This window comes from Mucor velutinosus (genome assembly GCF_035048745.1).
Source record: "Mucor velutinosus strain NIH1002 chromosome Unknown tig00001549, whole genome shotgun sequence".
Lineage (NCBI taxonomy): Eukaryota > Fungi > Mucoromycota > Mucoromycetes > Mucorales > Mucoraceae > Mucor > Mucor velutinosus.
Window position 1 is genome coordinate 685736 of NW_027041929.1, and position 26171 is coordinate 711906.

Consider the following 26171-nt stretch of genomic DNA (forward strand, 5'->3'; position numbering starts at 1 on the left):
GCACACGCACACGCACATATATATATATATATCAATCAATAAACATCCTTTTATTTGGCTATTTTCATCCCACTTAATCTTGCTGCTGCTGCTGCTGTTGCTGCTGTTGGGTATTTCTTTTCCTCGAGAACTCAAAAACCTCAGTAACTGCCTCCTTGAAGCACTGAAAGTTGTAATCAATCAAGCCGTGCTTTTCAAAGTTGTCTTGACGCAAGAGACATATCAGGACTAACAATCGATTCACCTCTCTCATGTACAGAACATCGCCATTGTCTAATTTGATCAAACTGGAAGCCTCGGCCTCTGAGCTTGCTGTAGTAACATGTTGTTGCTGTTGTTCGTTTTGGTGCTCTAACAATCTTCGCTCCAGGCTCTCACTGTCTGCCGGGTCGTTTTGGTGATCAAGCGATACGGGTGTGTGCTGGCCATCCAACATGTTGTTGCTACGATCAGGTGTAACTGATAATGACAGATCGTTTGGACTGTTCCCCTGAGCGCTACTTTGAAAAGTTACAACCACTGTTGCCCATATGACTAGATGACATACCCGTAGATGCACTCCACATCAATGCAAACGTCAATCATATCCGAGCACAACTCATAGGATTGCATATCCACAGGCGAACTATCAGTGGCGATATAAATCTTTGTTAATGTGTCAAAGAGATATGCTTTATCAATGCCCGAATTCTATCAATAAACCCATGAGACGTCTGTGTCGTTTTATCATACAGTTTACCTATCCTTACCGAGCACAAGACGTTGAGCAAGTTTTCTAATGTAGGTAATTCTCGGATCAATTTCTGGATGATTTTACTAAAGGCCTCGTAGATGGAATTATCGTAGATGCTAGTGAGGTAGTAGGTCAAGTGAATGTACTCTAATTGAGCATCGGCCAAGGCGTCACTCATTCTTTGCTGGACATCGCGCTGCGTATCTATCATTGCCGTCAGCCTCTGTGTGTGTGTGTGTATACATTCCTGTCTGTCTGTACTCTTTACCAATCTTGTAGTCATCAGACAAACCATCTACCTTGTGAATCAACACTTCAAATGTAATGTTGGAATTGACTCTGTAAGCACTAGTGACTGTAGTGAATAGTCTATGCAACGCCTCGTTGTAATCATCTTGAGCATCAATCACAAAAATCAATGCGCCCACAGTGCCGAAGATGTCTTGTGGATCGTATGCCATTTCATCGAAAAAGTCGACTTGCCCAGGGAAATCCCAAATCTGAAAATCAATAAAAGATCGACTATGAAGCCATGTGTTTAATACGCACAAGTTGATAAGCGACTCTGTCTGGTATAGTTACGTTATGTCTTCCTTTTGGATCTTTGTTGTGCTTTCAAGGTATAAAGTGTCGTTGGGCGGCATTTTACCAAACACTACACGTTGAATGCTGGATTTTCCGCTTCTACAGGGCTCTTGTCAGCGTGTGTGTACTTTTCATAGTCTGTGCTATCTTTTGAGTACCTCTGTAACCCCATGAGCAGAATGCGAGGTTTATCCGACAACACTTGATCGTCCAATGTCTCTCTACAGCAAACGGTCAATAGGCAAACAAGTGGCTGCAATGACTCGGCTCTTACGTTACGAAATCAGAATCATTGTTGGTATTTTGATAGTCGTACTAGATACACATCAATAAACACAAGCTGAATAGACGACGACTTTCGACACCTACATCCATTATTTATGTCTGATTGAATGGAGAAAAAAAAAAAACAAGCTGTATGAGCACTGCAGTTTTATTTTAGTATGAGATAGAGTGGGGTGTATGTAAACGAATGTAGCCTACTCAAGTGACTACAACACGCACTAATCTCGCTTCAAAAAACGCACAAAGGACTCCCTTATACACTCGCCACCTTTTCTTGGATCAAAGTAAAACTTGTAGCAGCTGCCATCAGCACAAATAGCTAGGACACAATTGCATTAGACCACTTTTTTTTTTTTTTTTTTTTTTTTTTTTCAAGCTGCAAAGGCATGGCTTTACCTGTGAATGAATTCTTTTGATTTCCAAATGCCACCAGACACCTACTCTCAGTCGCAATCTTTGCATTAGCAAAGCTCCACTCCGAACTAAAGTATTTTGGCAGCAAATCCTTCATAAAACTGAGCGCACTGCCTCTATTCCCCGTAGTCGTCAAGCCATAGTGGGTAGCTGATTCAGCTGGATAGTCAACCACCTCACCATAGGTTGGGCCACGAGGTTTATGATCTACATGCGTTACAACAGATGGATCCAAGTTGAAGATGTGTATTGTCCCTTTATCTGATGAGACACAGATGCGAGTGGATTCTGTGTTGAAGGCGATGGAGTATATCTCTGCTCTGTCCATACCACGTCGTAGTTCATGCAATAGTATGCCAGTTGCAGTATTGAATACTCGGATCAATGTCCCCTTATCGCTCGTAGTCGCGCATCTGGATCCGTCTTGATTCAGCGATAAACAGCTCAGTTTGCCTGAATGTGCTGCTATAATACTCACGTTGATCGATCTTCTCGTATTGCTACTGGTGTTATTGGGTGTAGGTACTGCTGTGAATAAAGGATCTGATTCGCCTACGGATATGTAGTAGCCTAGCGAGTTCAAGTCAATGATCTGTAAATGTCCCTTTTGTCGACCAGGAATGATCAGTATTGCATGATTTAGCGATGTGGATACTGCTGCAAGGCCTTTTGAACAGATAGGATTTAGCTTTTAATCATACTTTAGCAAGAATGAAGCATGTTACCTCTTTCATTGTCACATGTTTCGAATGTATGCAATAGTTGTGGTGGTAAAGCAAAATGATATACGAATACTTTGTTTTGCAGCACTACAGTCAGTCTATGGACACACACAGCGTTTAACATGTCGTATATATAAATAGCAGCGTATAGAGTCGGTGTGAGGCTTTTACCTGTCTCTTCGTAGTTTGACGTTTTTCACTTCGCTCTTGTATTCTAATTCTAGCACTGGCTTCCCTTTCACACTATCGTAAATGATCACCTTGTTGGGTGGATATCTTGGATTTCTGCCTCCACCCACAAGTGCTAGGTAATTTGTACGATACAGCATTTCTACGAGTGCAATGCCGCCTTCATCCGATTCTATGAAATTCACACACGCATGAGTTGCCATGTCATTCTACTTGCCCAGAATGAGCTCCTCTTACCGTCTCTTGCTTGCTCTATCAGAGGCTCGCAATTGTAGACTCGAAAACCATTATCAAGACCAACTGCGAAACAGCCGTAATCTTGGTTGAATCCAGCATATAGCAGGCCAGGCGCATCATTTAAGCTGGGAGAAGTCCTTGATAAGTTCATGATATTTTTCCTAAGAGGATGTATAAAAAAAAAATATAAAGAGTGAGAGAAAAAGAAGGGGAGAAAATGCGGTAAGCCAGCAGCATAATTCAAACTCTAAATAAGGCAAGTTTGCCATGGTTAAAAAAAAAAAAAAAAAAAAAAAAAAAAAAAAAAAAAAGCAGGGAACTTGCAAATGCTGGCTTGGATGCACACGGATCAAGGATGAATAACGCTTTATAGCTGCTGATTTCTCTCTCATGGATGGTCCTTTTTCTTTGTTTAAATAGATCCACATCATCCAAGTCCAGTTTGGAAGCAAACAAAAAGTTGATTCCACTGTTAAAAATTGCCTTGAATACATTAGATGTTCACTGAATGTCCATCGTTTATTGCTCAGTCGCTTTCTACTACGACGTAAAATCCTCCACATACAATCTGCTACTCTAGATTTGACTCTTCTGTGATACCCCCCCCCCCAGCCTGCAATAATGGAAACGATTCACCTGAATACAGACAATATACGTATGTTGCCTCTTGATACCCCAACAGTAAGCTAATCACAGTGAGATTTGAATGCATTCAAGCAGCGGTTTATCGTGCTAGAAACCGCTTTAGCCTGTCAGAATAGCACGAAACAATTGCTCTCATCTAGCAGCTACTTACTGACATCTTTGCTCAACTTTTTGAGAACCCAAAAAACATGGCCAAAAATCGACCAAAAAGTATGAGGGGTACCTCATGGTTTTCATCGAAAATTAAACGATCGCGTTTTTTGACCTTAAAAATGACGACGTTTACTATAGCATATATGCTATCAAAATGATTCTCTCGATCCAAAGCAACTCCTAATACCACTGTTACTGGACCTTGATACACAAAATTTCGACATTTTGGCCCAACATGTTATTTCATATTTTCCATGACTGCTCACTAAGCTTCTTTAAAACACCACGCATAAGTAACATCATTAGATTTGCCTTGAAAAGTACTCCAAGAACGCTTAAGGAGGCATTTGGTGATTATTACTTTTCATATAGTCGAATCGAGCAAAGTAGATTAATCAAGTCGCAAACTGATCTAAAATCAACGAATCGGGCCAGTATTGCAAGCTGACTTTTAACCGATTTAGGCCGGCTGCTTGCTGCTGCCTGGATAAATGATGTCCTCATCATGAAGGTAATCAATGCTGTTGAAGCTAATCGAGTAGTCAGTGCGAGCTATGGCAGTACCCTAGCTTGCGCTGGCTATTTGTTTTTGTCTTTGCTTTGTATTATTCTATTTGACAGATTAAAGCGTTGCAAATTCCCTATCCAAATGTGAATCTTGGTGCGAAGTGTAGTTAATCAGTTTGATGAAGCTTCTTAATCCCATTGTAGATGTGTATATTCAACAAGCTGATTTTTATTTAGCAACTTTCTTAAGTGTATTGCATCCACCTGATTCAACGTTGTCCAACAAACGATGATGGTGAATATGTTTGAGCCCAGCTTCAAATATGCACAATGTGAAATAAGGATGCCGACCTCGATATAAATTCTTGTTCTTTTCTTTCACTTTTGTAAACAAATTTTCAGCCGATAGATAGTCAAGCTGTATCAAGCCCTTAGATATATTAAACAAAATGGATGCTGATGGACCTTCAGGTAACCATCGATATCAAGAAATACCATACTGGTTATTCAATCATACGCATTATTTGCAACTCGTAGGTTTTAGAAATGCACCTGTAACCAAGTTTTTAGTACCTGTAGTAGGCAGCTGCTCAGCTCTAGCCATTGCATGCAACCTCAAGCCTCACATGGCACTTCAACTATCTCATCTTGGCATCGAAAACGGACAGGTACAAGACGACCATCAAAGTGAATGGGAGGCATAGTTGACTTATGACTGTGTGTAGGTGTGGAGATTGTTCACGTCGCATTGGGCTTTTAGTAGTATTGGAACAACCGTTGTTGGCACATGGTTGATCTATAAGATGAAGGTTGTTGAGAGACGCTATGGAAGTGCTCGATATGCTGTATGTATCATGGTCATTTTTGCGTTGCTTTACGCTGACTCGTCTGTGAATAGGCTTTGGTGTTTATTTCGTTTGTCGCGTCTACATTACTACAAACAAGCGTATTAGCGGTGAGTTCAAGATATGGATTCAAGTCAATTGCCAGTGGACCGTAAGTGCATTAAAGAAGAGTCGATTTGGCAATAGGATATTCACAGTGTGTATATGATAGATACGCTATTTTATTCTCCATTTTATATCAATATCAAAAAATAATTCCTGCTAGCTATCAAGTCAGCATGCTCGGTGCAACTCTAAGTGACAAAATCTACGTTTACGCTGCTGCAGCACAGGTAAGATCCTACTTCTTTATCATCAGGGCCGTATACCATGCTTATACTAAGAAACAACAGTTCTTGCTCTCCAATTCATCATCCTCCATCATTCCATCGATGTGTGGATTAGCAGTAGGCGCTTTATACGACATGACAGATTCAATCAAGCAATGGCGTTTCCCTAAATGGACTCGATCTTTTACTACTAAATACATTCTACCTGTATTAGCCACAAACAACAAAAAGAAATCCTCTACATTGACTAGAACACCTGGTATTGCTCAGTCATCTACTACCACCGCCTCCTCCTCGTCATCCGCAACGAGACAAAGACATGTGCCTTCATCACGCCTTCCTCCACCACCGCCAACTCCACCTATCAAGGAAGAAGACATTGATACCATGTTTGCCATGTTTCCCAACTACTCAAGACAAGATATCAAAAACGCTTTAGTCTCCTCCAAATCCGACTTGAATCGAGCAGCAGAAATCCTGCTGACAACAGAGCCAAGTGCAGGTAGTAGCGGCAGTAACAACAGTAGTCAATAAAACGCATATAGAGATATCCTTTTATTTATTTGAAAAATCACGTTATCCAATGATGTTACGAGAGATTTTGGGAGTAACTTTGCCAGCAGCAGGCATGCTCTTGGATTGCGATATGTTTGTATTGGATAACGTGGAGCTCAGTTTGTTGATGGTGCTGCTTCCATCATCGTGTGTAAAGGAGAAGGATGAATTGAGCTTGTTTGTAGGTGCAACAAGTGGACGTTCAGTGGGTGGTTGATAGGTAAATATGTTGCGAGCAGGAGGAGCATTGGGCTCTGCATGACGCACTGGGCTACGCACTTGATCTTTGGGATCAACAGGGCCGAAAATTCTGCCAGGCACTAGAGGTTGAATACGTGGATGAGATTCATGCTTGGATCATATTTCACTGCATATATATATATATATATAGACTTACTAAATTGATTTTGCTGTTGCTCTTTTTGAGTCTAATCAGAAAACACAATGAGTACGCCTGTCCTCTCTCTCTCTCTCTCTCAGCATTTGGAATTCAAATGATGTACCTGATGATGATCCACATTCACCTCCTCAGCATTTAGACCAGTTAAACGAATTGTTTGTGGAGATCGAAGTGCTTCAATTTGTTGCTCCCCAATAACTGGCCATTGTACTTTCTCTGAAATTACCTTCAATTGCTTCAAGACAGATGCCTGATCCCAAGTGTATCGAATGGATTCAATCTTGTTGTCGGCCTTGTCAAAGGCAACTGACGTAGTCTAAATTTAACTGGTTACCGAAACATTCATCTAGCAATCTCCATACCATAACCTACAACAGGAATCTTGATGGTTGCATTCATCTTAAATCACAGTTACATTTAGTACAACCAATCACTGTAGATTTCATTAATTGCAACATTACCAAATATCTCTCGTCTAATTGAGGCACCAGCCATTTGCATACACCTGTATAAAAGTGGATTGTCCAAGTAGCCTCTTCAATCAATCTGTTATTGGATGCTACCGTGTTGTAAACAATTTCCTGCACCGAATTGACCTTTTCAGAGAACTGAGGATTCAAAAAGAACTTGCGGATGTGTGTGTTTCCTCGAACACCAACAGAGGTAGGTACATACATGACCACTGCATTCTCACTGTACAATTCTGTGTTTGTGCGTTTGTTCTTGAAGCTATCCCAAATGGCATAGATAGTGGCAGTGGATGCATTGGTAGTCGCTGAGGACGATGATGAGGCAAGCATGCTGTTGTTGCAACAATGTTTAAGAAGAAAAGGGGGGAAGAGAAAAAGAATTCCATCTTCTCCCGTTTGTCTCTTTATCGATAGCTATAAATTCCCCTATTAATTCAGGCTCTCTTTTCGTCAAGTAGTAGTAAATTAATTGATGTAACCTTAAATATAAAACTGTTGGAGATGTTCACACCTTGAGGGCAAATTCATGGCCCCTATTACAGTGTCAATTGAAGGCGCGCAAATCAGCCTTGTTCTCAGTGTTGTGGCAAAACAAGTAGAAAGATATATATACTAACGACATGCAAATAGAGGGCTTTTTTTTTTTTTTATTTATTCAAATAATAGATATACGTATTCAATTTAGTGTTGATGCTGTACACGCTGAACAACATCGTTCGTAGGGTCTTGGTGTCGTTTTAATAGAGGATTTTTTACTCCTGCTACACTATTCAACTTTTGGTATAAAGATTAATTGTTCTTTTTTTTTTCTTGTGAGCTTCTTCCATATTGTCCCAACCAGACACACTTTACCTCATTCTGGTACTGTTGAGCTGTGGATAATGACATTGTCTTTTGCATTCGAGGTCTGTCGTGCGTTTCTTTAGTAGTGCTGCTCGATTCAGATGATGAGCGGGATGCCACTGAACTTGAAACAGGAGGTTTCTTAGATGTATGATGATGATGATGATGATGATGATGAGCGTGGTTGCTCTTTTTAGGGACAATGGGTAAGATGCCGTTCTGAAGAGTGATTTCTCTTTGTGCTGTAATACGGCGCAGCTTTTGTGGTGACATGGGCTTCTTTTGATCAACCATGTTGTTGGAGAGCGATCTGATGTGACCTACACGAGTGCGCGCAGGACCAAAGACAGGCGATTCCTCTGTAGCTGTTGTTGCTACTACTGAAGTGGATACAGGTGTAGGTGTAGGTGTAGGTGTAGGCGCATTGGTAAAAGAATGCCTGGTTTTGCGCACAACAAAGTTTGGAGTGGGAGAGTTGATAGGCGAGGAAGGTGATACCAATGTTCTTTTAGTCGGTGAGGATGGTTCCGAGCTTCCGTTATTGACGGGCTTTGTGTTTGCGCATGGATCATGATGGTAAGTTTCTGTCGAGTAGGTATCATCATCATAGTCCTCTTCCGTATCTTGTTCTTGCGGGATCAATGGACGTTCCTTTTGAGCGGTAATGTCAGTCATTTCAGCCTCGACATTTAGGATACGAGCCATGTTGTCCAGCAGCAGGAGGACAATGAGCAGAAACCAGCGTACACACTGAATCAAGATTGATTTTAAATATGAGATTGCATAGAGCTTCTTTTGCTGGATCAGATAATAAATGGACAATGACTGATTTGGTGATTTTTTGATGGTAAATGTTGGTAAATTAGTGAGAATTTGAATAATGTATGCTTGGACTTGGAGTAAACAAATGGTTGTGATGGATGGCGTTTTCACAGTTTCTCGCTTGTGACGATGAGCATTGTCCTCAAACAAATCCTGTCTAACCTTATCATATAGATTGCTACGTTTGGAGGACGCAATAGACCTTGTCGTATGGGATTGCTTAAGCATGGTTCTTTTTTTTTAATCAAGAGAAAAAAAAGTGAGAAAGAAACAAAAAAAAAAGGAGAAGTTGGAAGGGAGGTCTATGAAAATCTAGAGATATATATGAGGGGCTAAATGCAATGATAAACTATGGTATTACAGGTACTTTCTCCATCAGCAATTAGCTTTTTAGTCGCTTTGGGAACACCTTGAAGCTCTTTTCTGTTGTGTAATTGTTTGTTTTATAGGGGGGAGGGAAAAAAAAGCATCATCATATGTGAATATGATTTAATTTACCCATACAAGACAGATGAAAGATGTGTTTCATCATTTATTTATCTTGCTAAGAACTGCTTGACGTTCTTCTTTCAATGCCTCAAGTTGCTGTTTTAAGCGTTCAATGTCTTGTTCTGTCTCTTGTGGTGTTTGTGCTATCACTTTCTTGAGATCGTTTCTCTCTCTTAATTCAGTGCCAATGTAATAGCCGCAGGGTATAATCATCAATGCAATCGCAGGGTAGATGTTGTTCTTGATGCCAGAGAGTATTTTTGACATTATTATAAATTGAGATTGAGAAAGAAGAGCATCCAGCACATCAACATCCTCTATATTTAAGGCACATCGACGACGTCACTGGGATGTAGCAATCAAGAAGGGGGGGTTTGTTTGCCCATCCAGACTAGATCCCAGCTCATCTCTGCCATCAAAAGTTTTTTTGGACACCCCCCCTCAACTTTTTGAAGCACCCCTCTCTCTCTTTCTTACCCTACAACACACATTAAACAAAATGGCTTCCAAGTTCATCGGTTGTGCCCAAGCATATCTCAACAAGTTTGTTGGTAAAGTGATTTTGTGCAATTCGGTCAAATGGTTCAAACATCTAATCATCTATTTACAGCTCTCCAAAAGCCCATCATCTACAACACCAAGGTTGCTGTTGAGGTAGCCAAGCAAGTCTATACCAAGGAAGGTATGGCTTTCCCTACCGGCGCACAATTCAGCGAAGCTCAACAAACTCTCCAAAACACCTTAAAAATCAAGAACCTCAAGAGCTTGACCTTTTCTCAAGTTGCAAAGGGTGGTGTTGTCCTTGCTGAAATTTATACCTTTTTCCTCATTGGTGAAATTGTTGGTCGTAGAAACTTGATCGGTTATAATGTCAAGTCTGAAGAAGCTGCTCATCACGAACACTAAACGCAGAATCAACAAGAGATCTTTCTAATATATTTATATACGTGTATACAACTACAAAAACTCGACCCCCTTCTACATTTTGCCAAATTATACGACTCGATCACAAATACATCAACACAAAAAGATTATTATTAAAAAAAAAAAAACTGATTAAAGTATATGAATGTTTGTCTGAAAGGTTTGATTTTGTATTGGAGAGGGTTTGGAAGCATTGGATATGCTATGGAAGGGGCATTACACATGTCAATGAAGCATAGTCAAGCAGCACTTCCGAAAGCACCGTTGCCATGGTAACTGAATTCTAAATGTGGGGGTCATCCAATGTGTCATGTCAATCACTATGAATACAAAAGGGCTGTTTTTATATATATAAATGTATATTTTTCAAATAGTCTATGGTGTGAATATATTATGCCTATCTATTTCTTTGACTTTTTCTTGCCATTGGATTTCTGTGGTCTCAATTTGGTAATGGGAGCTGGTCGTGATGATTTCTTTGCGGCTCTAGCTGCTGCTTTTTGCATACGGCCGTCTTGTTCCACATCATCTTCTTCCATTGCTTGTAAACGTCTTCTCTTTTGACGACTCATACCATCGTATTTACCACGTTTCTATAGATCCACATCCAAATCAGTTCACTATACATCGTATACACAGTAGGTTAGGATACGTACCTCTTTAGGTTTGGTATCCACGCTTGCTTCCGCATCTTCAAGACCGAACTTGGCACGATGTTCTGCTCTACCAGCATTCTTATTTGATTTCTTTTCAGACTCTGTTTGGAACCAAGTTCTGGCAGGTCTAGCATAGATTTCAGCACCATGATGGAGCATATTTTCACTCTTCTTCAATTGCATTTCCGCATTTCTGATAGCACGCTCTTCCTTCTCCTCTGCCAATACTTCCTTGATTTGAGGCCCTAAGCTTTCGACCTTTTGCTTGTATCTTTGCACCAATTCATGATTCACCACACGGTTCTTGACTTGTGCGCCAACAGATGACTTGATGGCCATCTTGAGCATTTTACGATCAGCTTCACCCACCAATGTAACGGAACGACCATTGCGACCAGCTCTTGCGGTACGACCCACACGATGAAGATATTGAGCAAATTGTGTAGGCATGTTGTAATTGATGACAGTTTCGATACCCTTGATATCAAGACCTCTGGCAGCTAAATCAGTAGCCAATAAATAATCCACTTCATTGTCTCTGAATCTCTCCAATGCCTCCAGACGTTGTTCTTGTGTCAGGTTACCATGGAGCTCAGCAGCAGACAGACCCATCAAACCAAACATAATCTTCATTTGATGTGCAGCAGCTTTGGATCTAAAGAACACAATCACCTTCTTTTTGAATGTTTTTCTACATAAAGCCAACAACACAGCAGCACGGTCGGATTCACGGGTTTGACGAATACGCACGAATTCTTGAATAAGACGAGAAGCAGCTTGGTTACTGGGATCCACAAACAAACGAACAGGATTGTTCAAAGACATGCGCACCAACTGATCCACATTGTCTGTCATGGTGGCAGAGAAAAGCATGGTTTGGCGAGAGCGAGGACAAGCCTTGATAATTTCACCCAACTCATCAGCAAAACCATCTTCCAGCATACGATCAGCCTCATCCATGACCAAAATTTCACAAGCATCCAAATGGAAACCAGACGAATTACGAACATGATCAATTAAACGACCAGGTGTAGCAACTACGACATCAGGCTTCAATTTTAGCTCTTGTTCCTGAGTTTTCACACTCAAACCACCCACACAGAGACAAAAAGTGATGTCGGTATGGTTGGCTAATTTGACAGCAACACTGTGGACCTGAGCAGCCAATTCACGAGTGGGACAGAGAATCAACACACGGGTGCTAGGTGTTTGACGAGGTCTGTACAAGAGACGCTCCAATATGGGGACAATGAAAGCAGCAGTTTTACCAGAACCAGTAACGGCACCACCACAGATATCTTTACCCATCAAAGCAATAGGAATCGTACGAGCTTGAATATCAGTAGGCTTAACAAAACCGACGTTGGATAAACCCTTGAGAATAGGACGAGAAAGGTTCATAGAGGCAAATGAATCATGTTCTTTTCTGATTTCTTCTGATTCATCAGCAAAGTATGCCTTCTTACGCTACATGGATGTTGCTGCTGCGTTAATATCAAACCAGTGCTTTCCGTTGCAAATCCACAAATTACCTGAATCTCGGCTTCATCTTCTACTGCTTCATTGTCGCTGTTGGCTTGCACATCCTCAGTTTCGTCATCAGTGAGTTCTTCTTCTGTCTCGCTGTCAGAACTGTCCTCATCATCATCATCTTCCTCTTGTTCGATTCTCTCTGCACCTGCACCAAAGCCATCGAGCGCTAAGTCTTCATCGTTCTCCTCTTCATCGTCGTCCTGGTCAGCACCAACAAATTCGTCATCCTCATCCTCATTGCTGTCCTCGTCTTGCTTTACTTCCTCGGCAGCTGGCTCTTTCTTTCCCTTTTTGGCCATCTTTTTCAATTCTTTGGCTTCCTGTCTCTTCTTGGCAATGATATCGTCAATCGAAGTTCTATCAGCATCACCCTAATGTAGAATAGATAAATACATATACTTCAGCCTGTGGCTACATGCATACTGTACCTGCTTTCCCTTCAACATGCCACGAGCAGCTGAGAAATCCCAGGCATTTTGAGCACGTCCAAATCCGCCATCCATGGAGAAAGTGAACTCTTCATCAAAATCATCTTCCTTCTTTTTAGCAGCTTGCTTTTTCTTTTGTTCTTCCACGGCAGCTGGCTTGATACCCTTCTTTTGGTCTCTGTTAGCCTGCTTTCTCAGCTTCTTTGCAGTCTTTTTGTCAATGGGCTCCTTCTTTTGCTCTTCCTCGGGCTCTGATATGTCCATGGCTTCCTCCTCAATGACGATATCCTCATCATCGTCGATAGTCATTACGAAATCATCGTTTGCTCCCATTTTAGTTTGCTGATTTGTGTGTGTTGAATTTGAAAGAAAAGAAAAACTTTTGACACTTGATGTCTCTTCAATCCAGCAAAAAAAAAAGTGCAAAATCGTCACAATACGAGTCATGAAAGAGGGGTTGCCTTTCTCAACCTGAAGGGTGAGTAGCATGTCAATTTGCATAATTCATCAACACATCTTGTGTTATCACAGTAATACAGCTAATTTCAGTGTGGATTTGTATGCTGGAATATCATAAGGTCAATGTAATTTAGTCCATTATTATTCTGTAGATTCAAAATATGTTGAACATTGCAATTAACTCACAGTCTAATCAAGGAAATGTCAATAACATCTTGCTCCATCATATCCACAAAGAAATGACCAGGTCTGATGGCCTTTTTCACAATACATGTTGACGGTTTAGCAACTAACTGAGACATAAGCCCTGATAAAATGGTGCATGTTTTTTTTAAAAAAAAAAGCGTTGATTAAATAAGCCATTGGGAAATACAGCTTCAAAACAAAGCACCTGGAAACCAATTCATTATAAAGTCTTGCTGTCTCAAGAAAACAATGTCATGGTATAATACCTCTCGAGTTTTTCAGTCCTTAAATTGTAAGAATTACGTTACTTGCTATCGCAGGATGAATTGGGATCTGGCAAACCCCATCAGCTCTATGGACTGGGAATCTGTCATTCTTTTTTAAATCACTTTATATCATGCTTTTATTCGTGTCGTCGTAGATAAAAAAAAAAAGACTTGCTGGCTGAACCTCTTTTCTTTACTGACCATCCACTTGGATTGTACTAAAGGTTAACCGATAATCGTGTTTCGACATCTTTCATCTTTTCAAGCCTATCGTTAGCGAAAAGATTATGCGCATTGCGCATTCTCTGTATACAAAAATAACGCAATCTTAGCGAAGACATCAAATGAAATTTCAAATCAAGATTCCATCTCATCTCATCGTCCTAATCCTATCCACAAGACAGTTTACTTTCATAATTTCTCTTTAAATTTCGATTTTGAAGTTCGAGTTTTGAAAGTAGCACGTTATTATATTAATTTTTGGCGTAAAAGACGATGGTGCAATTAGCAATGATAGTCATTCCATCATCCGTTTGAATCTCATGCAAATATTGCCCAAATTAGTAAGTATTTCTCTTTTTTATACTCGAGAAATTGATTGTGGAAGATGGCGAAGGCTTCTCTACATGCTGATATAGTGTGAGAATGTGTATATGCATTTGCAAGATTAAACATTATGAGATGTGTATCGTGTGGATTAGAGCCTTCAGTTTATTCCTGCTGCATATAAGCTGATCTCTGTTGTATTGCATTCAGTGTGCATTACATGGTGCTATTCAATAATAAAAGCCTCAGCACCCGGAGATCCCAGGCGCATGTACACGTTTCAAGTTAATTTCAAATAAGATGCATCGAATAACATCTACAGATAAAACGTGGGACACGCACAGGTACAGTGCATTGTGCTGTAGCCAACAATGCTCTGTACATGTAGTGAAACCAGCCATGTTTCTCTTGCTTCTTTATACACTACAGAATAAACTATATAGGGGTATATTTGATCAAGTACATGTATACTCTTTGGCGATCCAATCCTTTTTTTTTTGTTGATCTTCCAATGGTAGATTCCAGGCATTTGATCATATTTGTAATGCATGCATTGATGTATAATTATATATATAGTAAGAAAAAGCCCATCATTCGCTGTCCTATCGGATCACTTGCTGCTGCAAATGCTAAATTTTTGATTTTGGTTCCAAATCATCCTATGGTCTGTGGCTAGATCCTTGAAACTTCTGATCGCAACAAGGGTAAATATTTGTGTTTTAATACTCACATACAGAATCAACATATTACGTGATTCTTTTATTGATTGTGCACACAAGACTCATGATGAGCGAAAAAAAAAAAAAAAAAAAAAAAAAAGTGATTTTATTGCGAGTATGTGCTTGTGGTTTCATGCAAAATATAAAAATCCAATAACCAGATTGGCAGTGTGAATGGTAGAAATAAAGAGGCACAAAGGTCGTGATCTTATCGTTGTAAAACAAAACAAAAGAAAACTTTTAAAATAGTCGATATGATGAATAATCATCATGATTTAAAGTTTGGCCGCCTCCACTGATGGTGATGGTGATGATGATGAAGGGCTGATTTCAAAAAACTGATGGATTTCATCGACTAAGCTGTCTACTTGGTCCATGGTATTGTGCCCGTGAAGGCATATTCTGACTCGCTCTTGTCCAATGGGCACCGTGGGCGAGCAAATAGGTTTTACAATGAAGCCTTTGCTGTTCAGATAGCCTGCCAATGCTCGAACAGGGGCATTGCCATTCAATACAACGCCTTGGATGGGACTGGAGGATGGCAGAAGCGTTCCTGAGGGTAGGCGAATAGTTCCCCTGAAACGCTGAATGATATCATGGACATGCTTTTGGATCTATTCATCACGGATGAGCTGCTGTGCATTACGCCATCCACATCATGATTGTTTAATGCTTACGGGTATAGTATTTCCATTTTCAAGTACATCATAGGCACATTTGATGGAGGCTAATGAGCTGTATGACATGAAGGTTGAGTAAATCAAGGGACGAGCATAGTTGATTAAATACTGGCGCAGAGTTTCAGACCCAAGCACAGCAGCTACAGTAAGATGCAGGTCAGTATATCGAACGCATTGGATCCACACTGACCGTTGAACATACCGCCATTGCTAGCCAATGCTTTACCAAATGTATGCAATCTAGCAAATATCTCATTTTCCAGTCCTAATTGTGAAATAACGCCTCGCCCTTGATCTCCATACACACCGGTACTATGTGCCTTGATTTTTTAAATTAAATATGCGGAATCTCTTTGTAACCAAGCTGTCAAAATAGTACTTACTTCATCCACAATCAGATATCCGTTTTCTTTATGGGGCCAGTATTTTTGAAGCACAGCAACGAGCTCATTCAATGGGGCAATATCCCCATCCATGGAATAGACAGTTTCTACGGCCACAAACACGTTTTTCCCAGGATAGTCGGCAATCACCGTCTGAATGATGCGCTCAAAGTCTTGCACATTGGAATGAAGAAAAGGTATACATTTGGCTGCACGCGACATGCGCATTCCTTCATGAACACTGGCATGAATCAATTCATCATATACAATGATATCTCCGCGTTGAGGCACTGTACTGAATAAGCCGGCATTGGCATCAAATCCTGAATTGAAGATCAAGGCTGTTTCGCTATGGTGGAATTTAGCAATCTTCTTCTCCAATTGCTCGCAGTAGGCTGAATTTCCATCTAGCAATCTGGACCCAGTGGATCCCAATGCGGTGGGTAATTGATGCAGTTCCTTGATGTACGCTGCCTTGAAGTGATTGCTGTGCGATAAACCCAAAAAATCATTGGAGCTAAAATCGATGGCATCAGATGGATTTACAACCAATCTACGGATCTTTGATATCTGACGTCGTTTTTTTAAGGTTGCCTCGAGCTGCTGTTCAAGTGTAGACATGTTTTTGATGTTTTAAAGATGGTCGACAAGAGGCAATAAAACAATCCAAGGGGTGGAAAAGGGAAAATCTTTTTTTTTTTTTTTTTTTTTTTTTTTTTAATATGAAATGAAAGTGTGGTAAGAAACTGACTCATCGTTATTAATTTGGCAGACAAAATTCCAATTATTAAACGACCGCGAAAATTGAGATATTATAGCGAGAAAGGAGATCTCCTCTTGTATGGCACACTGTGTAGGGAAACAAGGGGAGAGAGAGAGAGAGACATGAAACAATTTGATAAGGGCTTTCCGATAAAGGCGCGTCGTACTTCTGCAAAACAAATCCTTTTGTTTGTGTATCATGTGTGTTCATGTACCTGAAATCCTATGATATTCTTACATGCACTACACGATTTCATTGAATGAAACGATCATTAAAATCTAGGGATCATCACCATCATCAGTATAAGTAGCTCCACCATCATCATTGGCATCATCTCCTTGCTCTATAGAGATGGCATACAGCCGGTTTAACTACTTGGAAAATAAAGAACCGGGTTCTTTTCTACGATTGTTTACTCATATAATCAAATGTCGACAGATCCCTTAATCAAATGATCTCTCTATGAGCACAGCGTTTCATAAATATCATAATAGAGAGAGAAAATATGTCTAAAATTGGATCATTAACATCTTGTTTGTTTGAGAGCTCTTTGCTGAACCGAACTGATATAAATAGGGTCGACATTTCAGTTTGAATGTCCCTCTTTTTCTATCATCATTACTCTGATAAGCAACTTATATAAACACAATTCAAAATGATGATGGTTACTGAAACAGCTTCCCCAACCTTGACATTCAGATCAAGCCCTGAGCCTTTGCTTTCTTACATGGTGTCCAATATTGATGATTTAGTGCAGTGTTCAAAAGAACGCAGATACTACCAACACATGTTGCTTCCTGATTTGCCTACATTCATCAAGCTCGTCTATCAGAAATGTCATCTCACACCCACTGTCTTGGTGATCGGCCTCATCTACCTTGAAAGACTCAAGAAGAACTTGCCTGATCAAGCTCAAGGAGGTAAGTTGCAGACATACAAGATGGTGAGCCTGTAATTAACGCATCCTATAGAATACGACACGCCTTACAAGCTGTTTTTGGCGGCCATGATTGTCGCTACCAAGTACATTGAAGATTGTGCTTCCCATGCAGTGTCGATCTACCGAATTGTAGCACCGCTTTATACATCCAGAGAACTGAACGAGATGGAACGTAGCTTCTTGGGCGTATTAAAGGTAAATAAATGCAATGCACATAGAGTCATCATGTTCTAATTTCAGCGTGCCTAGTTTGATTTGTATGTTGATATCTCTGAAATGGACAAATACGTCGAGGAACATCAAGAATCCCTTGAGCTTGAATTGATGAGCATGGTTTAAGCAAAACGGAAGAGAAGGTCTGGATTCCTTTCGTAATGAGACACTACTACTACTGTAATATGATGACACCTCAACAACATCAAAACAACAACAACAGCTAATGTAACCAACTATCTAATGATTGTATCGTCGTCACTTCTCTTTATTCTTTTGCGCCTTCTTCACCTGTATGTATTTGTAAATATTCTCTCAGTTTCCTTTGCATTTTCCACTTTTCTCTGTCTCATATTCTCAAGTATACCTTTCAACATTCTTATTTATTAATCCATTGCCATTTCATGTCTCATACCTAAAGAATAAATTAAATCATCTATCACAACATTTCAAATTTGACTGAAAACGACTAATACATCTTGTTACAAGGCGTTGTACAAGAAAAAGGGTATCAAAAATGCCATCCGAACCCTGTGATACATCAAACAAAGTTTTATAAACAATAAGGTTGAAACGCTGAAGCATTTTTTACACAAGAGAACAACAGGAAGGCCAAGAGAATGCGCGTAGCAGTTCAGATTGGGTTGGTGAATACCAGCGACATTTCATCCATGTACTGCCATCATGTACTGTGTATGTACACACAACCACTTGAACGTGTCTTGATGTATGTGCCATGTGTATTCTGAATCCATCATGTACCTGTTTTTTGATGTTTGTTTGTTTATCATGTGCTACTTCCCGAAAGCAACTGAAAAACAAGTTGTTTCTATGCAATACATTGAATTATCTATCTTTCATCTCATTTGTTTATACGTATATTTTTGATACGTGGCTTGTTCATGCACCATATGCTGTTCCATAGTTGCGTAAATGGGAGATTGCTTCTAATCATCTTTATTTGCCGGCTACTCTACCGTGGTATATTCTCCTTTTGGCCTGCGAGCAAGCCAGACGATCTCAGGGACACGCACAATTACTCATTCTAACCATGTTTATACATTCATCTCGCTTTCCGGGTACAGCATTACGCCCAAGTAGTCAGACACACCATTCCGTAATAATGTACCATCTTAGCGGGCACATCACACACAGATCACGCTCCACCAACTCAGTCAATTTCAAATCGACAGACACAAGATCATATTGAAGTGTTTGGAATATGAAACACTTGTTATTGCACAAAACGGTAAATTTATCAGAATATGGGAATTGAGGTCTAATCATAGTCAACTATTCTAGAAAGTTAGTTTTCCATGAGCATTTAAAGCCGGAAGTGTGGCCAGTCTTCACTATCTATACTGTACAACATTGAAAAAAAAAAAAGTAGGCAAATAAATCATATCCTTTCAAAAATTTAAAGAATTGAGTACCGTACAAGATGAATGAAGCCGGCATTGGGGAGAGGGTTTGGTGGAGATGCTAAGTCCATCTACCAAAAGCATAACGCATCTAATTTAACATTTGGTAACATTGACCTATGAGGCAGTTTTACCGTAGCGAAGTGAAGGCGAAAAACCATAGTATTCAAGCAGCAAATTCCGTTTTTCATTTCCATTATTAATAAGCTTACCAGCAACATAGCGCATTAAAATTTGCATGACTCAACTTTACCAAAATCAATATGCCTCCTGTTCGAATTAAAGATTGCTCAAGCTACAGAACTGCCTTTCCAGTAATTTGCAGCTACTAAAGATGTGATTTATGCCGTGCAAATAAAAGCTATACAACAAAACATAACCGCATTTGACAGCTTTCAAGCCTTCATATATTGACATGTAGACCTTTCCGAGTCACCGGAATGATGCCAAACAATTGTACTTGAGTAGTAGTAACTTCCTGACACCTTTGCTCAACTTTTTGGGCCAAAAAAAAAACATGGCCAAAGATCGACCAAAAAGCATGAGGTACCCCTCATGGTTTTCATCAAAAATCAAACGATCGCTTTTTTCACCTTGAAGATAAAGACTTTTACTACGGTATATATCAAATCAAAATGTTTCTCTCGATCCAAAGCAGCCTCTGAAACCACTTTTCTGAGGTTTTCATATGCAAAATCTGGCTATTTTCGCTAAAAACCTCATTTCAAATTTTACCAAATTGCTCAATGGTTTCAGCCAAAACACTTATTGCAACTAACACCATTGAAAGCGCCTTGAAAAGTACTTCAAGAATGTACTAGGAAGCGTAGGGTGATCTTCACAGTTTATATAGTCGAATCTCATAAAATTGATGAAAGAAGTCGAAAAATGACAAAATCTGTCCAATCTTGAACTGAAAAAAAAGGAAGCTGAATTTGAAATAATTTTGGCGGCAATTGTTTAACCCATATACCTTTTGCAATGACAAAATTTGGAAAAAATCGCTATAGATCTTACACAAGCCCTGTATTTACACATATCCAGCTTTATGTTGCCAGCTCAAGAGCAACATCAGCGAATGGTATGGCAATTCTTCTGCCAAAAAATGTGGCACAAACGGAGAAGGTAGTATACAAATGCTGCATAAAGATTGAACTCTCTTTCACATCGTTTCAATAATAGCTTCCGTTGATACCAGTGTATACGCAAAAGGGAAAGGATGAAGGGAGAAACACCTCCCTCTTACTAACTGCGATATGATACTTCTTTTATTATTATTTATTTATTGATTACTTAAATAGCATGTTTTTATTGTCTCTGATTTGAAATGGCTTCGGTGAGAGCTCCCCTCCTCCCCCCTCAGGGCAACGCCGTCATCGAGGATAGCGAGATTGATCGGTTAGTTGTGGTATATTTGAGTATGGTTTGTACTTTTTGTATGAAATTTTATTAATTGTTAATGTAGTGTATGGGTATAATACAATGATATTACAAAATGTTATGATAGAAATGAAAGTGAAGAAAACTAAGCGTAAACATCAACACCAGTCCAGTTGGCCATGGCCAAAGGGCATTGATCTACGGATTCAGCATTGTTGCCCCACCATTGAGGGAAATGGATTTCAGTATTCTGGAATGCGAAAAAGATGACGATAGCACAGATAGCAACACCTGAATCCAGAGCAGCAGAGAGAACGTAATTGTACTTTTTCCACCAGGCATTGGCTCTCTTCTTGATAACATAGTTGAAGATGAAGCCAATAAATGTCCAACAGGGAGCAACATTAGTAGGGGCAGGAGGATAGGGAGTAGGACCCAGCATGAAGACTGGCACAGAAATCTTTGCGACCCAGGTATCAGGGTACTTTCTAGCCAAGAGCCACACAGGAATGGGAAGAAGGAAGCCAGCAAGCAAGAAGTAAGGAAGGCCTGCATAAAGGGAGGAAGAGGCAAAGAATTTACCAGGACCAATGAGACCCCAAATGACAGATGAAGCACCAAAGAGACCAGCGTTAGGACAAGTCCAAGGGTAAGCAGCACGAGTACAAACATCGGGAATAGAGTTCATCAAGTAATTAGTGGTTCCAAGAGAGATAAAAGAGGCGATAATAGTGCCAACGATTTGAAAAGAGAACATCTCGCGAGGAGGGATTTTCATGTAGTGACCAAGCTTCAGATCTTGAGCAAACAAAAGAGCTTGACGAACAGTAATGTAACCGTATGTCTTGAAGATCATGTTGCCAATAGGATGGCCAGGACGAATAGCACCATAAACCCACTCAGTGATCATGGAGATGGTAGGTGCTTGAGATGTGATAGCAGTGATGATACCAATGGGCAAGAGCCAGACAAAGGCAAGAACGACAGCAATGATCAAAGCCCACCAAGGCATATCAGAGGGATATACAACAACGGTGGCAAAACTGGCACCAAGGGCACACACGAAGAGGGCGAAATACCACCAGTCAGGTACTTCTTTGTAGTGATCCATCAACTTGGCATGAATGTCATCATTGGCTTGGCGAGCACTCTTGAGACGGTTCCAGATATCCTTACCATTGTACAAGATGGTGTGAGTGATGATAGCACCCAAAGCAGCCAAACCCTGACCGTAGCAGATGGCGAAGAATCCAGTAATACGAATAGGAGAGTAGTTGGCATAAGCCTCATCATCGAGGTATTGTTCAGGAGTAAGGACGCGGGTACGGTTGAATTTTTCGCCCCAGATGTCATATTGGTTGGTGTTGTAGAAGGGAAACTTCTTACTCTCCCAAGTGTCAGTGTAGTAGATGATGGGAACCAAGAACCAGATGAAAAAGACGAAACCAGCAAACATGTTGGCTTGAACAACCCAAGGGATAGCAAGAGGACTAGGATACCAGGCAGCGAGTTGACTCCAATCAAGAGTGAAACTACCGATACCGAGGCCATTGATACCACTGCCAATTTGAGAGACAAGCACGTTATCAGGCTTGATCCAGCAGATCCAAGAGATGGATGTCAAAACGGGGATGATGTAACCAGGGAAGAAATACCAACAGAAAGATGCAACAAATGCAATAACGAAAAATTTGTTGCGACTCATTCTCAAGCCAGGAGTAACGGCTTCGGCATCTTGGACTTCCTTGGGCACTTCCTTGTGCAAAGTGTGGAAAAGAGTGGCATTGACGAGGTTGATAGGCCACACCATGGCAGAGGGTCGGACGAGGAAACGACGCAAGACACCAGCAAAGCCAAAACCCAACAAACTAGTGGTCAGCACCAAGAGGATACCACCACCGAAGCCCCAATCCTGACTATAGTACAGCTTTTGCACCACAATGATATCAATGGCATCGAATGATGTAGCAGCGGCATTTGCCATGACAGTGATCAAGACGTGTTCCTTGACATTGAATTTACCAGGATTTAAATTAAAGCTGAAGCGACCGAGAGGCACTCTGTAATTGGGGAGGATCTTTTCAGATAATCTACCAGCAGGGAAGGCAAGCAATTGTACCACAATAACCTTAATGGTCAGTGGGTTGGCACGGAACCAGAAAAACTACAATGTAAAAAGGTCAATACACACAATCATCCTGGCATTGGGGGGATGGCAATGGATCCTTACCTGGTTGGAAAATGAGATGGCTGCAGAGAATATAATACCCCAGAACCAAGCTCTCAGTGTTGCAGTAGGTAATGTGGGGTCATCTGTAGGAGGAATACTAGATCTGACTTCTTCAATGGGTGAATCTTCGATGGGATCAATTTCATGAATGGTAGCTTTCTCGATAGATGTGTCGCTACTGCCGAGTGTTTCTGTTGTCTCGTACGCAGAAGGGATTTTCTTGTCCACTTCCATTTGTAATGTGTATATTATGTTATAGAATGAGCAAAAGTCAAAGGAGAAAAAGGGGGGAATCAGCAAGTTTGTCAGAAAAAGGGTCTACTGTATTTATAGCATTTCTAAAGCATAGTAGGGCGTAGATCAAAATATGAAAACCTGCGTAACCTGGGTTACAACCGAGCATGAGTAATCCAATCAGACAGGCCAGCAGGCTCGTCTTTAGCCTGAGCACGCCATCATTCTCGAATGAGCATTGCTCGGGCTATATTCCATGGTATAGAAAGAATTTTTTCCAATGTGTTACAAATTCATGAACAAAGTGCTCAATATGACAAATCGAATCGTATCAGAAGATGAATCATCAGGTAAGCTTGGTTATTTGGAGTGGATCTCGCCATGCAAGCTAGATGGCATTTCTGCATAATGGCTGCGTCTTCCCATACAACTTTCCAATGGCAGCGGAAAGGATGCTGTGCAGTGACAATAAACAGGCCGTTCTCTGCTTAATAATTGTGCTGTTTCAATAGCTGCCATTTCTATTTCAATTGGCCAAGAAGCCGTTTGCGGAGTTGCGTCATTTGCCAAAGCATCCCTTTGGCTTCTGTATGGATTGTTGTTCAAATGCCATCGAATACCAACGAGACGATCAACGATCTGATTACAGAGATAGCCTAATAGTATTCATAACAGAAAATGCGTCATATTGGATGTTTCGTCAGTCAAGTAAATGCATATTTGTTCCTGTTTCTTTGATTTTGATTTTGCCTTGGATCTTCAAATGTTGGCCATTTTCGTGATACAAAGGGTCTTTTTACAGATTAGGTTTTTACTTTTAAGTGTTTATATTGCCTTTATTCAGTGACCTGAGAAAAATGCCAACTAATTTGTAACCAAATTAAGATTAATTCAGCAGCGTAGAGGGCGGTACACTTTCATTAGAAATATGATGGAAATAAGGCGTAACTTTGTGTCACTCTGATGGCATTCCAGTAAATGATCATGTCAGTAGGAGAGAGCCTATATAAATCCTCTAGTTATGTGTATCTGAAGAGCGAAATAAGCATTTTGTTTTGTATGCTTGACCAGTTCTTGTAGCAAGGGGCGTGCAAAATGAAGGACGGAACCATTGCTATCAACAGTGATTTGGAGCAACTCGAGTGATTTAACATTCGGAGCAACTCAAATGACTCAACATTGGCGAAATCTAATCTTGCTAAAAGAATTCCAAGAAGCTACAGAGCAGCTACCATGCTGTTTAACATCAACAGTATTAAAATACGAATGTAACCGCCAGTGTAGTTTATGTATATTTTGCTAGTTCGTAGTGCTACCCTTTTACCATTGAAATTCAATTTAGTGTATGAAAATCCTGATGTCTTGACAGGTATAATACTTTTGAAACGCCGTGTATTTACAGATTGACGTTTTGTTCATCCATATGATGCTTGTACTTTGATAACAAAGATCGGCCAGCTGTAATCGCGCGCGAGTGATATTCATCGAATGGAGTAATTTTTAAAGCTTCACCTTGTACAAGATGAGCTGATAATTGCTGTATTGCGTATTATTCACTTAAAAAGGCCTCATTTGAATAGACAATGACGAATACTGTACGCTCAACCCATTTATGGCTTTTAACTTTGTTGTATAGCAATCAATGTACCAGACGCAATCTTGATGAGGGCGGCAATTTTGCATTTCGCGTTTGGATGAGCCATTTGCAACGATAGAATCTGCCAAATATATGCATGAATGTTTCAAAGAAGCAGATGAAAGTAGCCATGCCATATCATGGTATCTTTTAGGTCACAATCCTCCTCTTCTCATAAGGTATCAACAACAGCATCACAGTCAGCCCTGGCTTTGATGTTGACCACAGCCGTCGCGTAAAATTGGTTTAATCTCCGGGTTAACACTCTATCCTGGTTTGTTCGTTTTCGATCTTTTTGGACACGATTCGACCTATTTTGTAAGGTTCGACTATGTAAGCTGTTACGATTACCCTTTACTCCATTAAGCTTCCTTGAAGCACTTTTCAAAGCGCATCTAGTGGTGCTGAATAAAGCAGGTGTTGTGAACAAGCGTTTTGAGCAATTTTCGAAAACATGAAATGACTATTTTGGCGAAAATGTTGAGATTTTGCATATAAACGTTTCACAAACTAAGTTTCAGAGGTTGCTTTGGGTTGAAAGAAACAATTTGGATTAATATATGCCTTAGTAAAAGTCTTCATTTTTTGGGTTAAAAACGCGATTGTTTGATTTTCGATCAAAGCCATGAGGTATCCCTCATGGTTTGGAGTCGATTTTTGACGACCCCAAAAAAAAGTAGAGTAAAGGTGTCGGTAAGCAACTGCTAGATGAGAGCAATTATTTGGTGCTATTCCCGCAGTCTATAACAGCTTTGAACGCGAGAAAACACGGCATAAATGCATTCAGGTTTTGCTGTATTTTGCATATATTTGAGTGGCAAGAGGTAATGCCAATAAACTATCGGTCCGTACATGAGCTATTTCCATCTATATAGATGCGTAACATAGTACAAGACCCAAACCCGTCGTTACTGACCATTTGTAAAGCCCTCAAATGATCATTGACTCTAAGGAAGTGATACGCTTGTAGAGTGTGGTGTTAACGTCGAATGTGTGGCTGAAGGTGCCGAGATATTTTAGGGTAATGGTAATAATTTCGATTCGTATTCAAGTTGAAGCGATACTAGCGATAGCATTTGTTGATCAGGTCTGTGCTTGTTTAAAGTAATTTGACCCTTCATCTTAAGTCTCACATGGCAGAACTGGATGGACGGAAACCTTATATACTGAGGAGTCCTTCAATTACGTTTTACTTTTCCGTGGTAGCTTACTCTACAACTTGATGCTTTCGAATCAATGAGTACACATGTGTGCAACGAGATATCATTAGACACAAATGGAAGATAAGTTGAGCAGGAATACATGCACTAAAAAAATGATACTAGAAGTTGCACATTTGGCATTTACTTTA

General features: G+C 40.3%; 10 protein-coding genes across 10 annotated transcripts; 3 read left to right on the top strand and 7 right to left on the bottom strand.

Annotated features, from left to right (window-relative positions):
* Positions 1-73: 73 nt before the first annotated feature.
* On the bottom strand, positions 74-1490 carry ATC70_007150 (uncharacterized protein; the record flags this gene model as incomplete). Its single annotated transcript, XM_064826414.1, has 6 exons — positions 74-497; positions 548-690; positions 750-937; positions 1002-1255; positions 1316-1417; positions 1477-1490. The coding sequence occupies 6 exons, from the start codon at positions 1488-1490 to the stop codon at positions 74-76; spliced, it is 1125 nt and encodes a 374-aa protein (XP_064676512.1).
* Positions 1491-1821: 331 nt separating this feature from the next.
* On the bottom strand, positions 1822-3316 carry ATC70_007151 (uncharacterized protein; the record flags this gene model as incomplete). The annotated part of the gene is made up of 5 exons (XM_064826415.1): positions 1822-1922; positions 2000-2683; positions 2743-2837; positions 2911-3100; positions 3166-3316. The coding sequence occupies 5 exons, from the start codon at positions 3314-3316 to the stop codon at positions 1822-1824; spliced, it is 1221 nt and encodes a 406-aa protein (XP_064676513.1).
* A 1603-nt stretch (positions 3317-4919) lies between these two features.
* Positions 4920-6178, top strand: ATC70_007152 (uncharacterized protein; the record flags this gene model as incomplete). The annotated part of the gene is made up of 6 exons (XM_064826416.1): positions 4920-4941; positions 5008-5138; positions 5196-5315; positions 5369-5466; positions 5527-5647; positions 5708-6178. The coding sequence occupies 6 exons, from the start codon at positions 4920-4922 to the stop codon at positions 6176-6178; spliced, it is 963 nt and encodes a 320-aa protein (XP_064676514.1).
* Positions 6179-6220: 42 nt separating this feature from the next.
* Positions 6221-7399, bottom strand: ATC70_007153 (uncharacterized protein; the record flags this gene model as incomplete). The annotated part of the gene is made up of 5 exons (XM_064826417.1): positions 6221-6519; positions 6597-6627; positions 6703-6915; positions 6972-6998; positions 7061-7399. 5 exons carry the CDS (start codon positions 7397-7399, stop codon positions 6221-6223), a joined length of 909 nt encoding a protein of 302 aa, XP_064676515.1.
* A 459-nt stretch (positions 7400-7858) lies between these two features.
* On the bottom strand, positions 7859-8962 carry ATC70_007154 (uncharacterized protein; the record flags this gene model as incomplete). Its single annotated transcript, XM_064826418.1, has 1 exon — positions 7859-8962. The coding sequence occupies one exon, from the start codon at positions 8960-8962 to the stop codon at positions 7859-7861; it is 1104 nt and encodes a 367-aa protein (XP_064676516.1).
* Positions 8963-9722: 760 nt separating this feature from the next.
* Positions 9723-10129, top strand: ATC70_007155 (uncharacterized protein; the record flags this gene model as incomplete). The annotated part of the gene is made up of 2 exons (XM_064826419.1): positions 9723-9774; positions 9834-10129. The coding sequence occupies 2 exons, from the start codon at positions 9723-9725 to the stop codon at positions 10127-10129; spliced, it is 348 nt and encodes a 115-aa protein (XP_064676517.1).
* Positions 10130-10548: 419 nt separating this feature from the next.
* Positions 10549-13097, bottom strand: ATC70_007156 (uncharacterized protein; the record flags this gene model as incomplete). The annotated part of the gene is made up of 4 exons (XM_064826420.1): positions 10549-10740; positions 10804-12270; positions 12336-12707; positions 12765-13097. 4 exons carry the CDS (start codon positions 13095-13097, stop codon positions 10549-10551), a joined length of 2364 nt encoding a protein of 787 aa, XP_064676518.1.
* Positions 13098-15215: 2118 nt separating this feature from the next.
* On the bottom strand, positions 15216-16624 carry ATC70_007157 (uncharacterized protein; the record flags this gene model as incomplete). Its single annotated transcript, XM_064826421.1, has 4 exons — positions 15216-15554; positions 15618-15760; positions 15823-15940; positions 16004-16624. The coding sequence occupies 4 exons, from the start codon at positions 16622-16624 to the stop codon at positions 15216-15218; spliced, it is 1221 nt and encodes a 406-aa protein (XP_064676519.1).
* A 797-nt stretch (positions 16625-17421) lies between these two features.
* Positions 17422-18045, top strand: ATC70_007158 (uncharacterized protein; the record flags this gene model as incomplete). The annotated part of the gene is made up of 3 exons (XM_064826422.1): positions 17422-17686; positions 17738-17901; positions 17956-18045. 3 exons carry the CDS (start codon positions 17422-17424, stop codon positions 18043-18045), a joined length of 519 nt encoding a protein of 172 aa, XP_064676520.1.
* Positions 18046-20865: 2820 nt separating this feature from the next.
* ATC70_007159 (uncharacterized protein) lies at positions 20866-23184 on the bottom strand (the record flags this gene model as incomplete). Its single annotated transcript, XM_064826423.1, has 2 exons — positions 20866-22884; positions 22951-23184. 2 exons carry the CDS (start codon positions 23182-23184, stop codon positions 20866-20868), a joined length of 2253 nt encoding a protein of 750 aa, XP_064676521.1.
* Positions 23185-26171: the final 2987 nt, after the last annotated feature.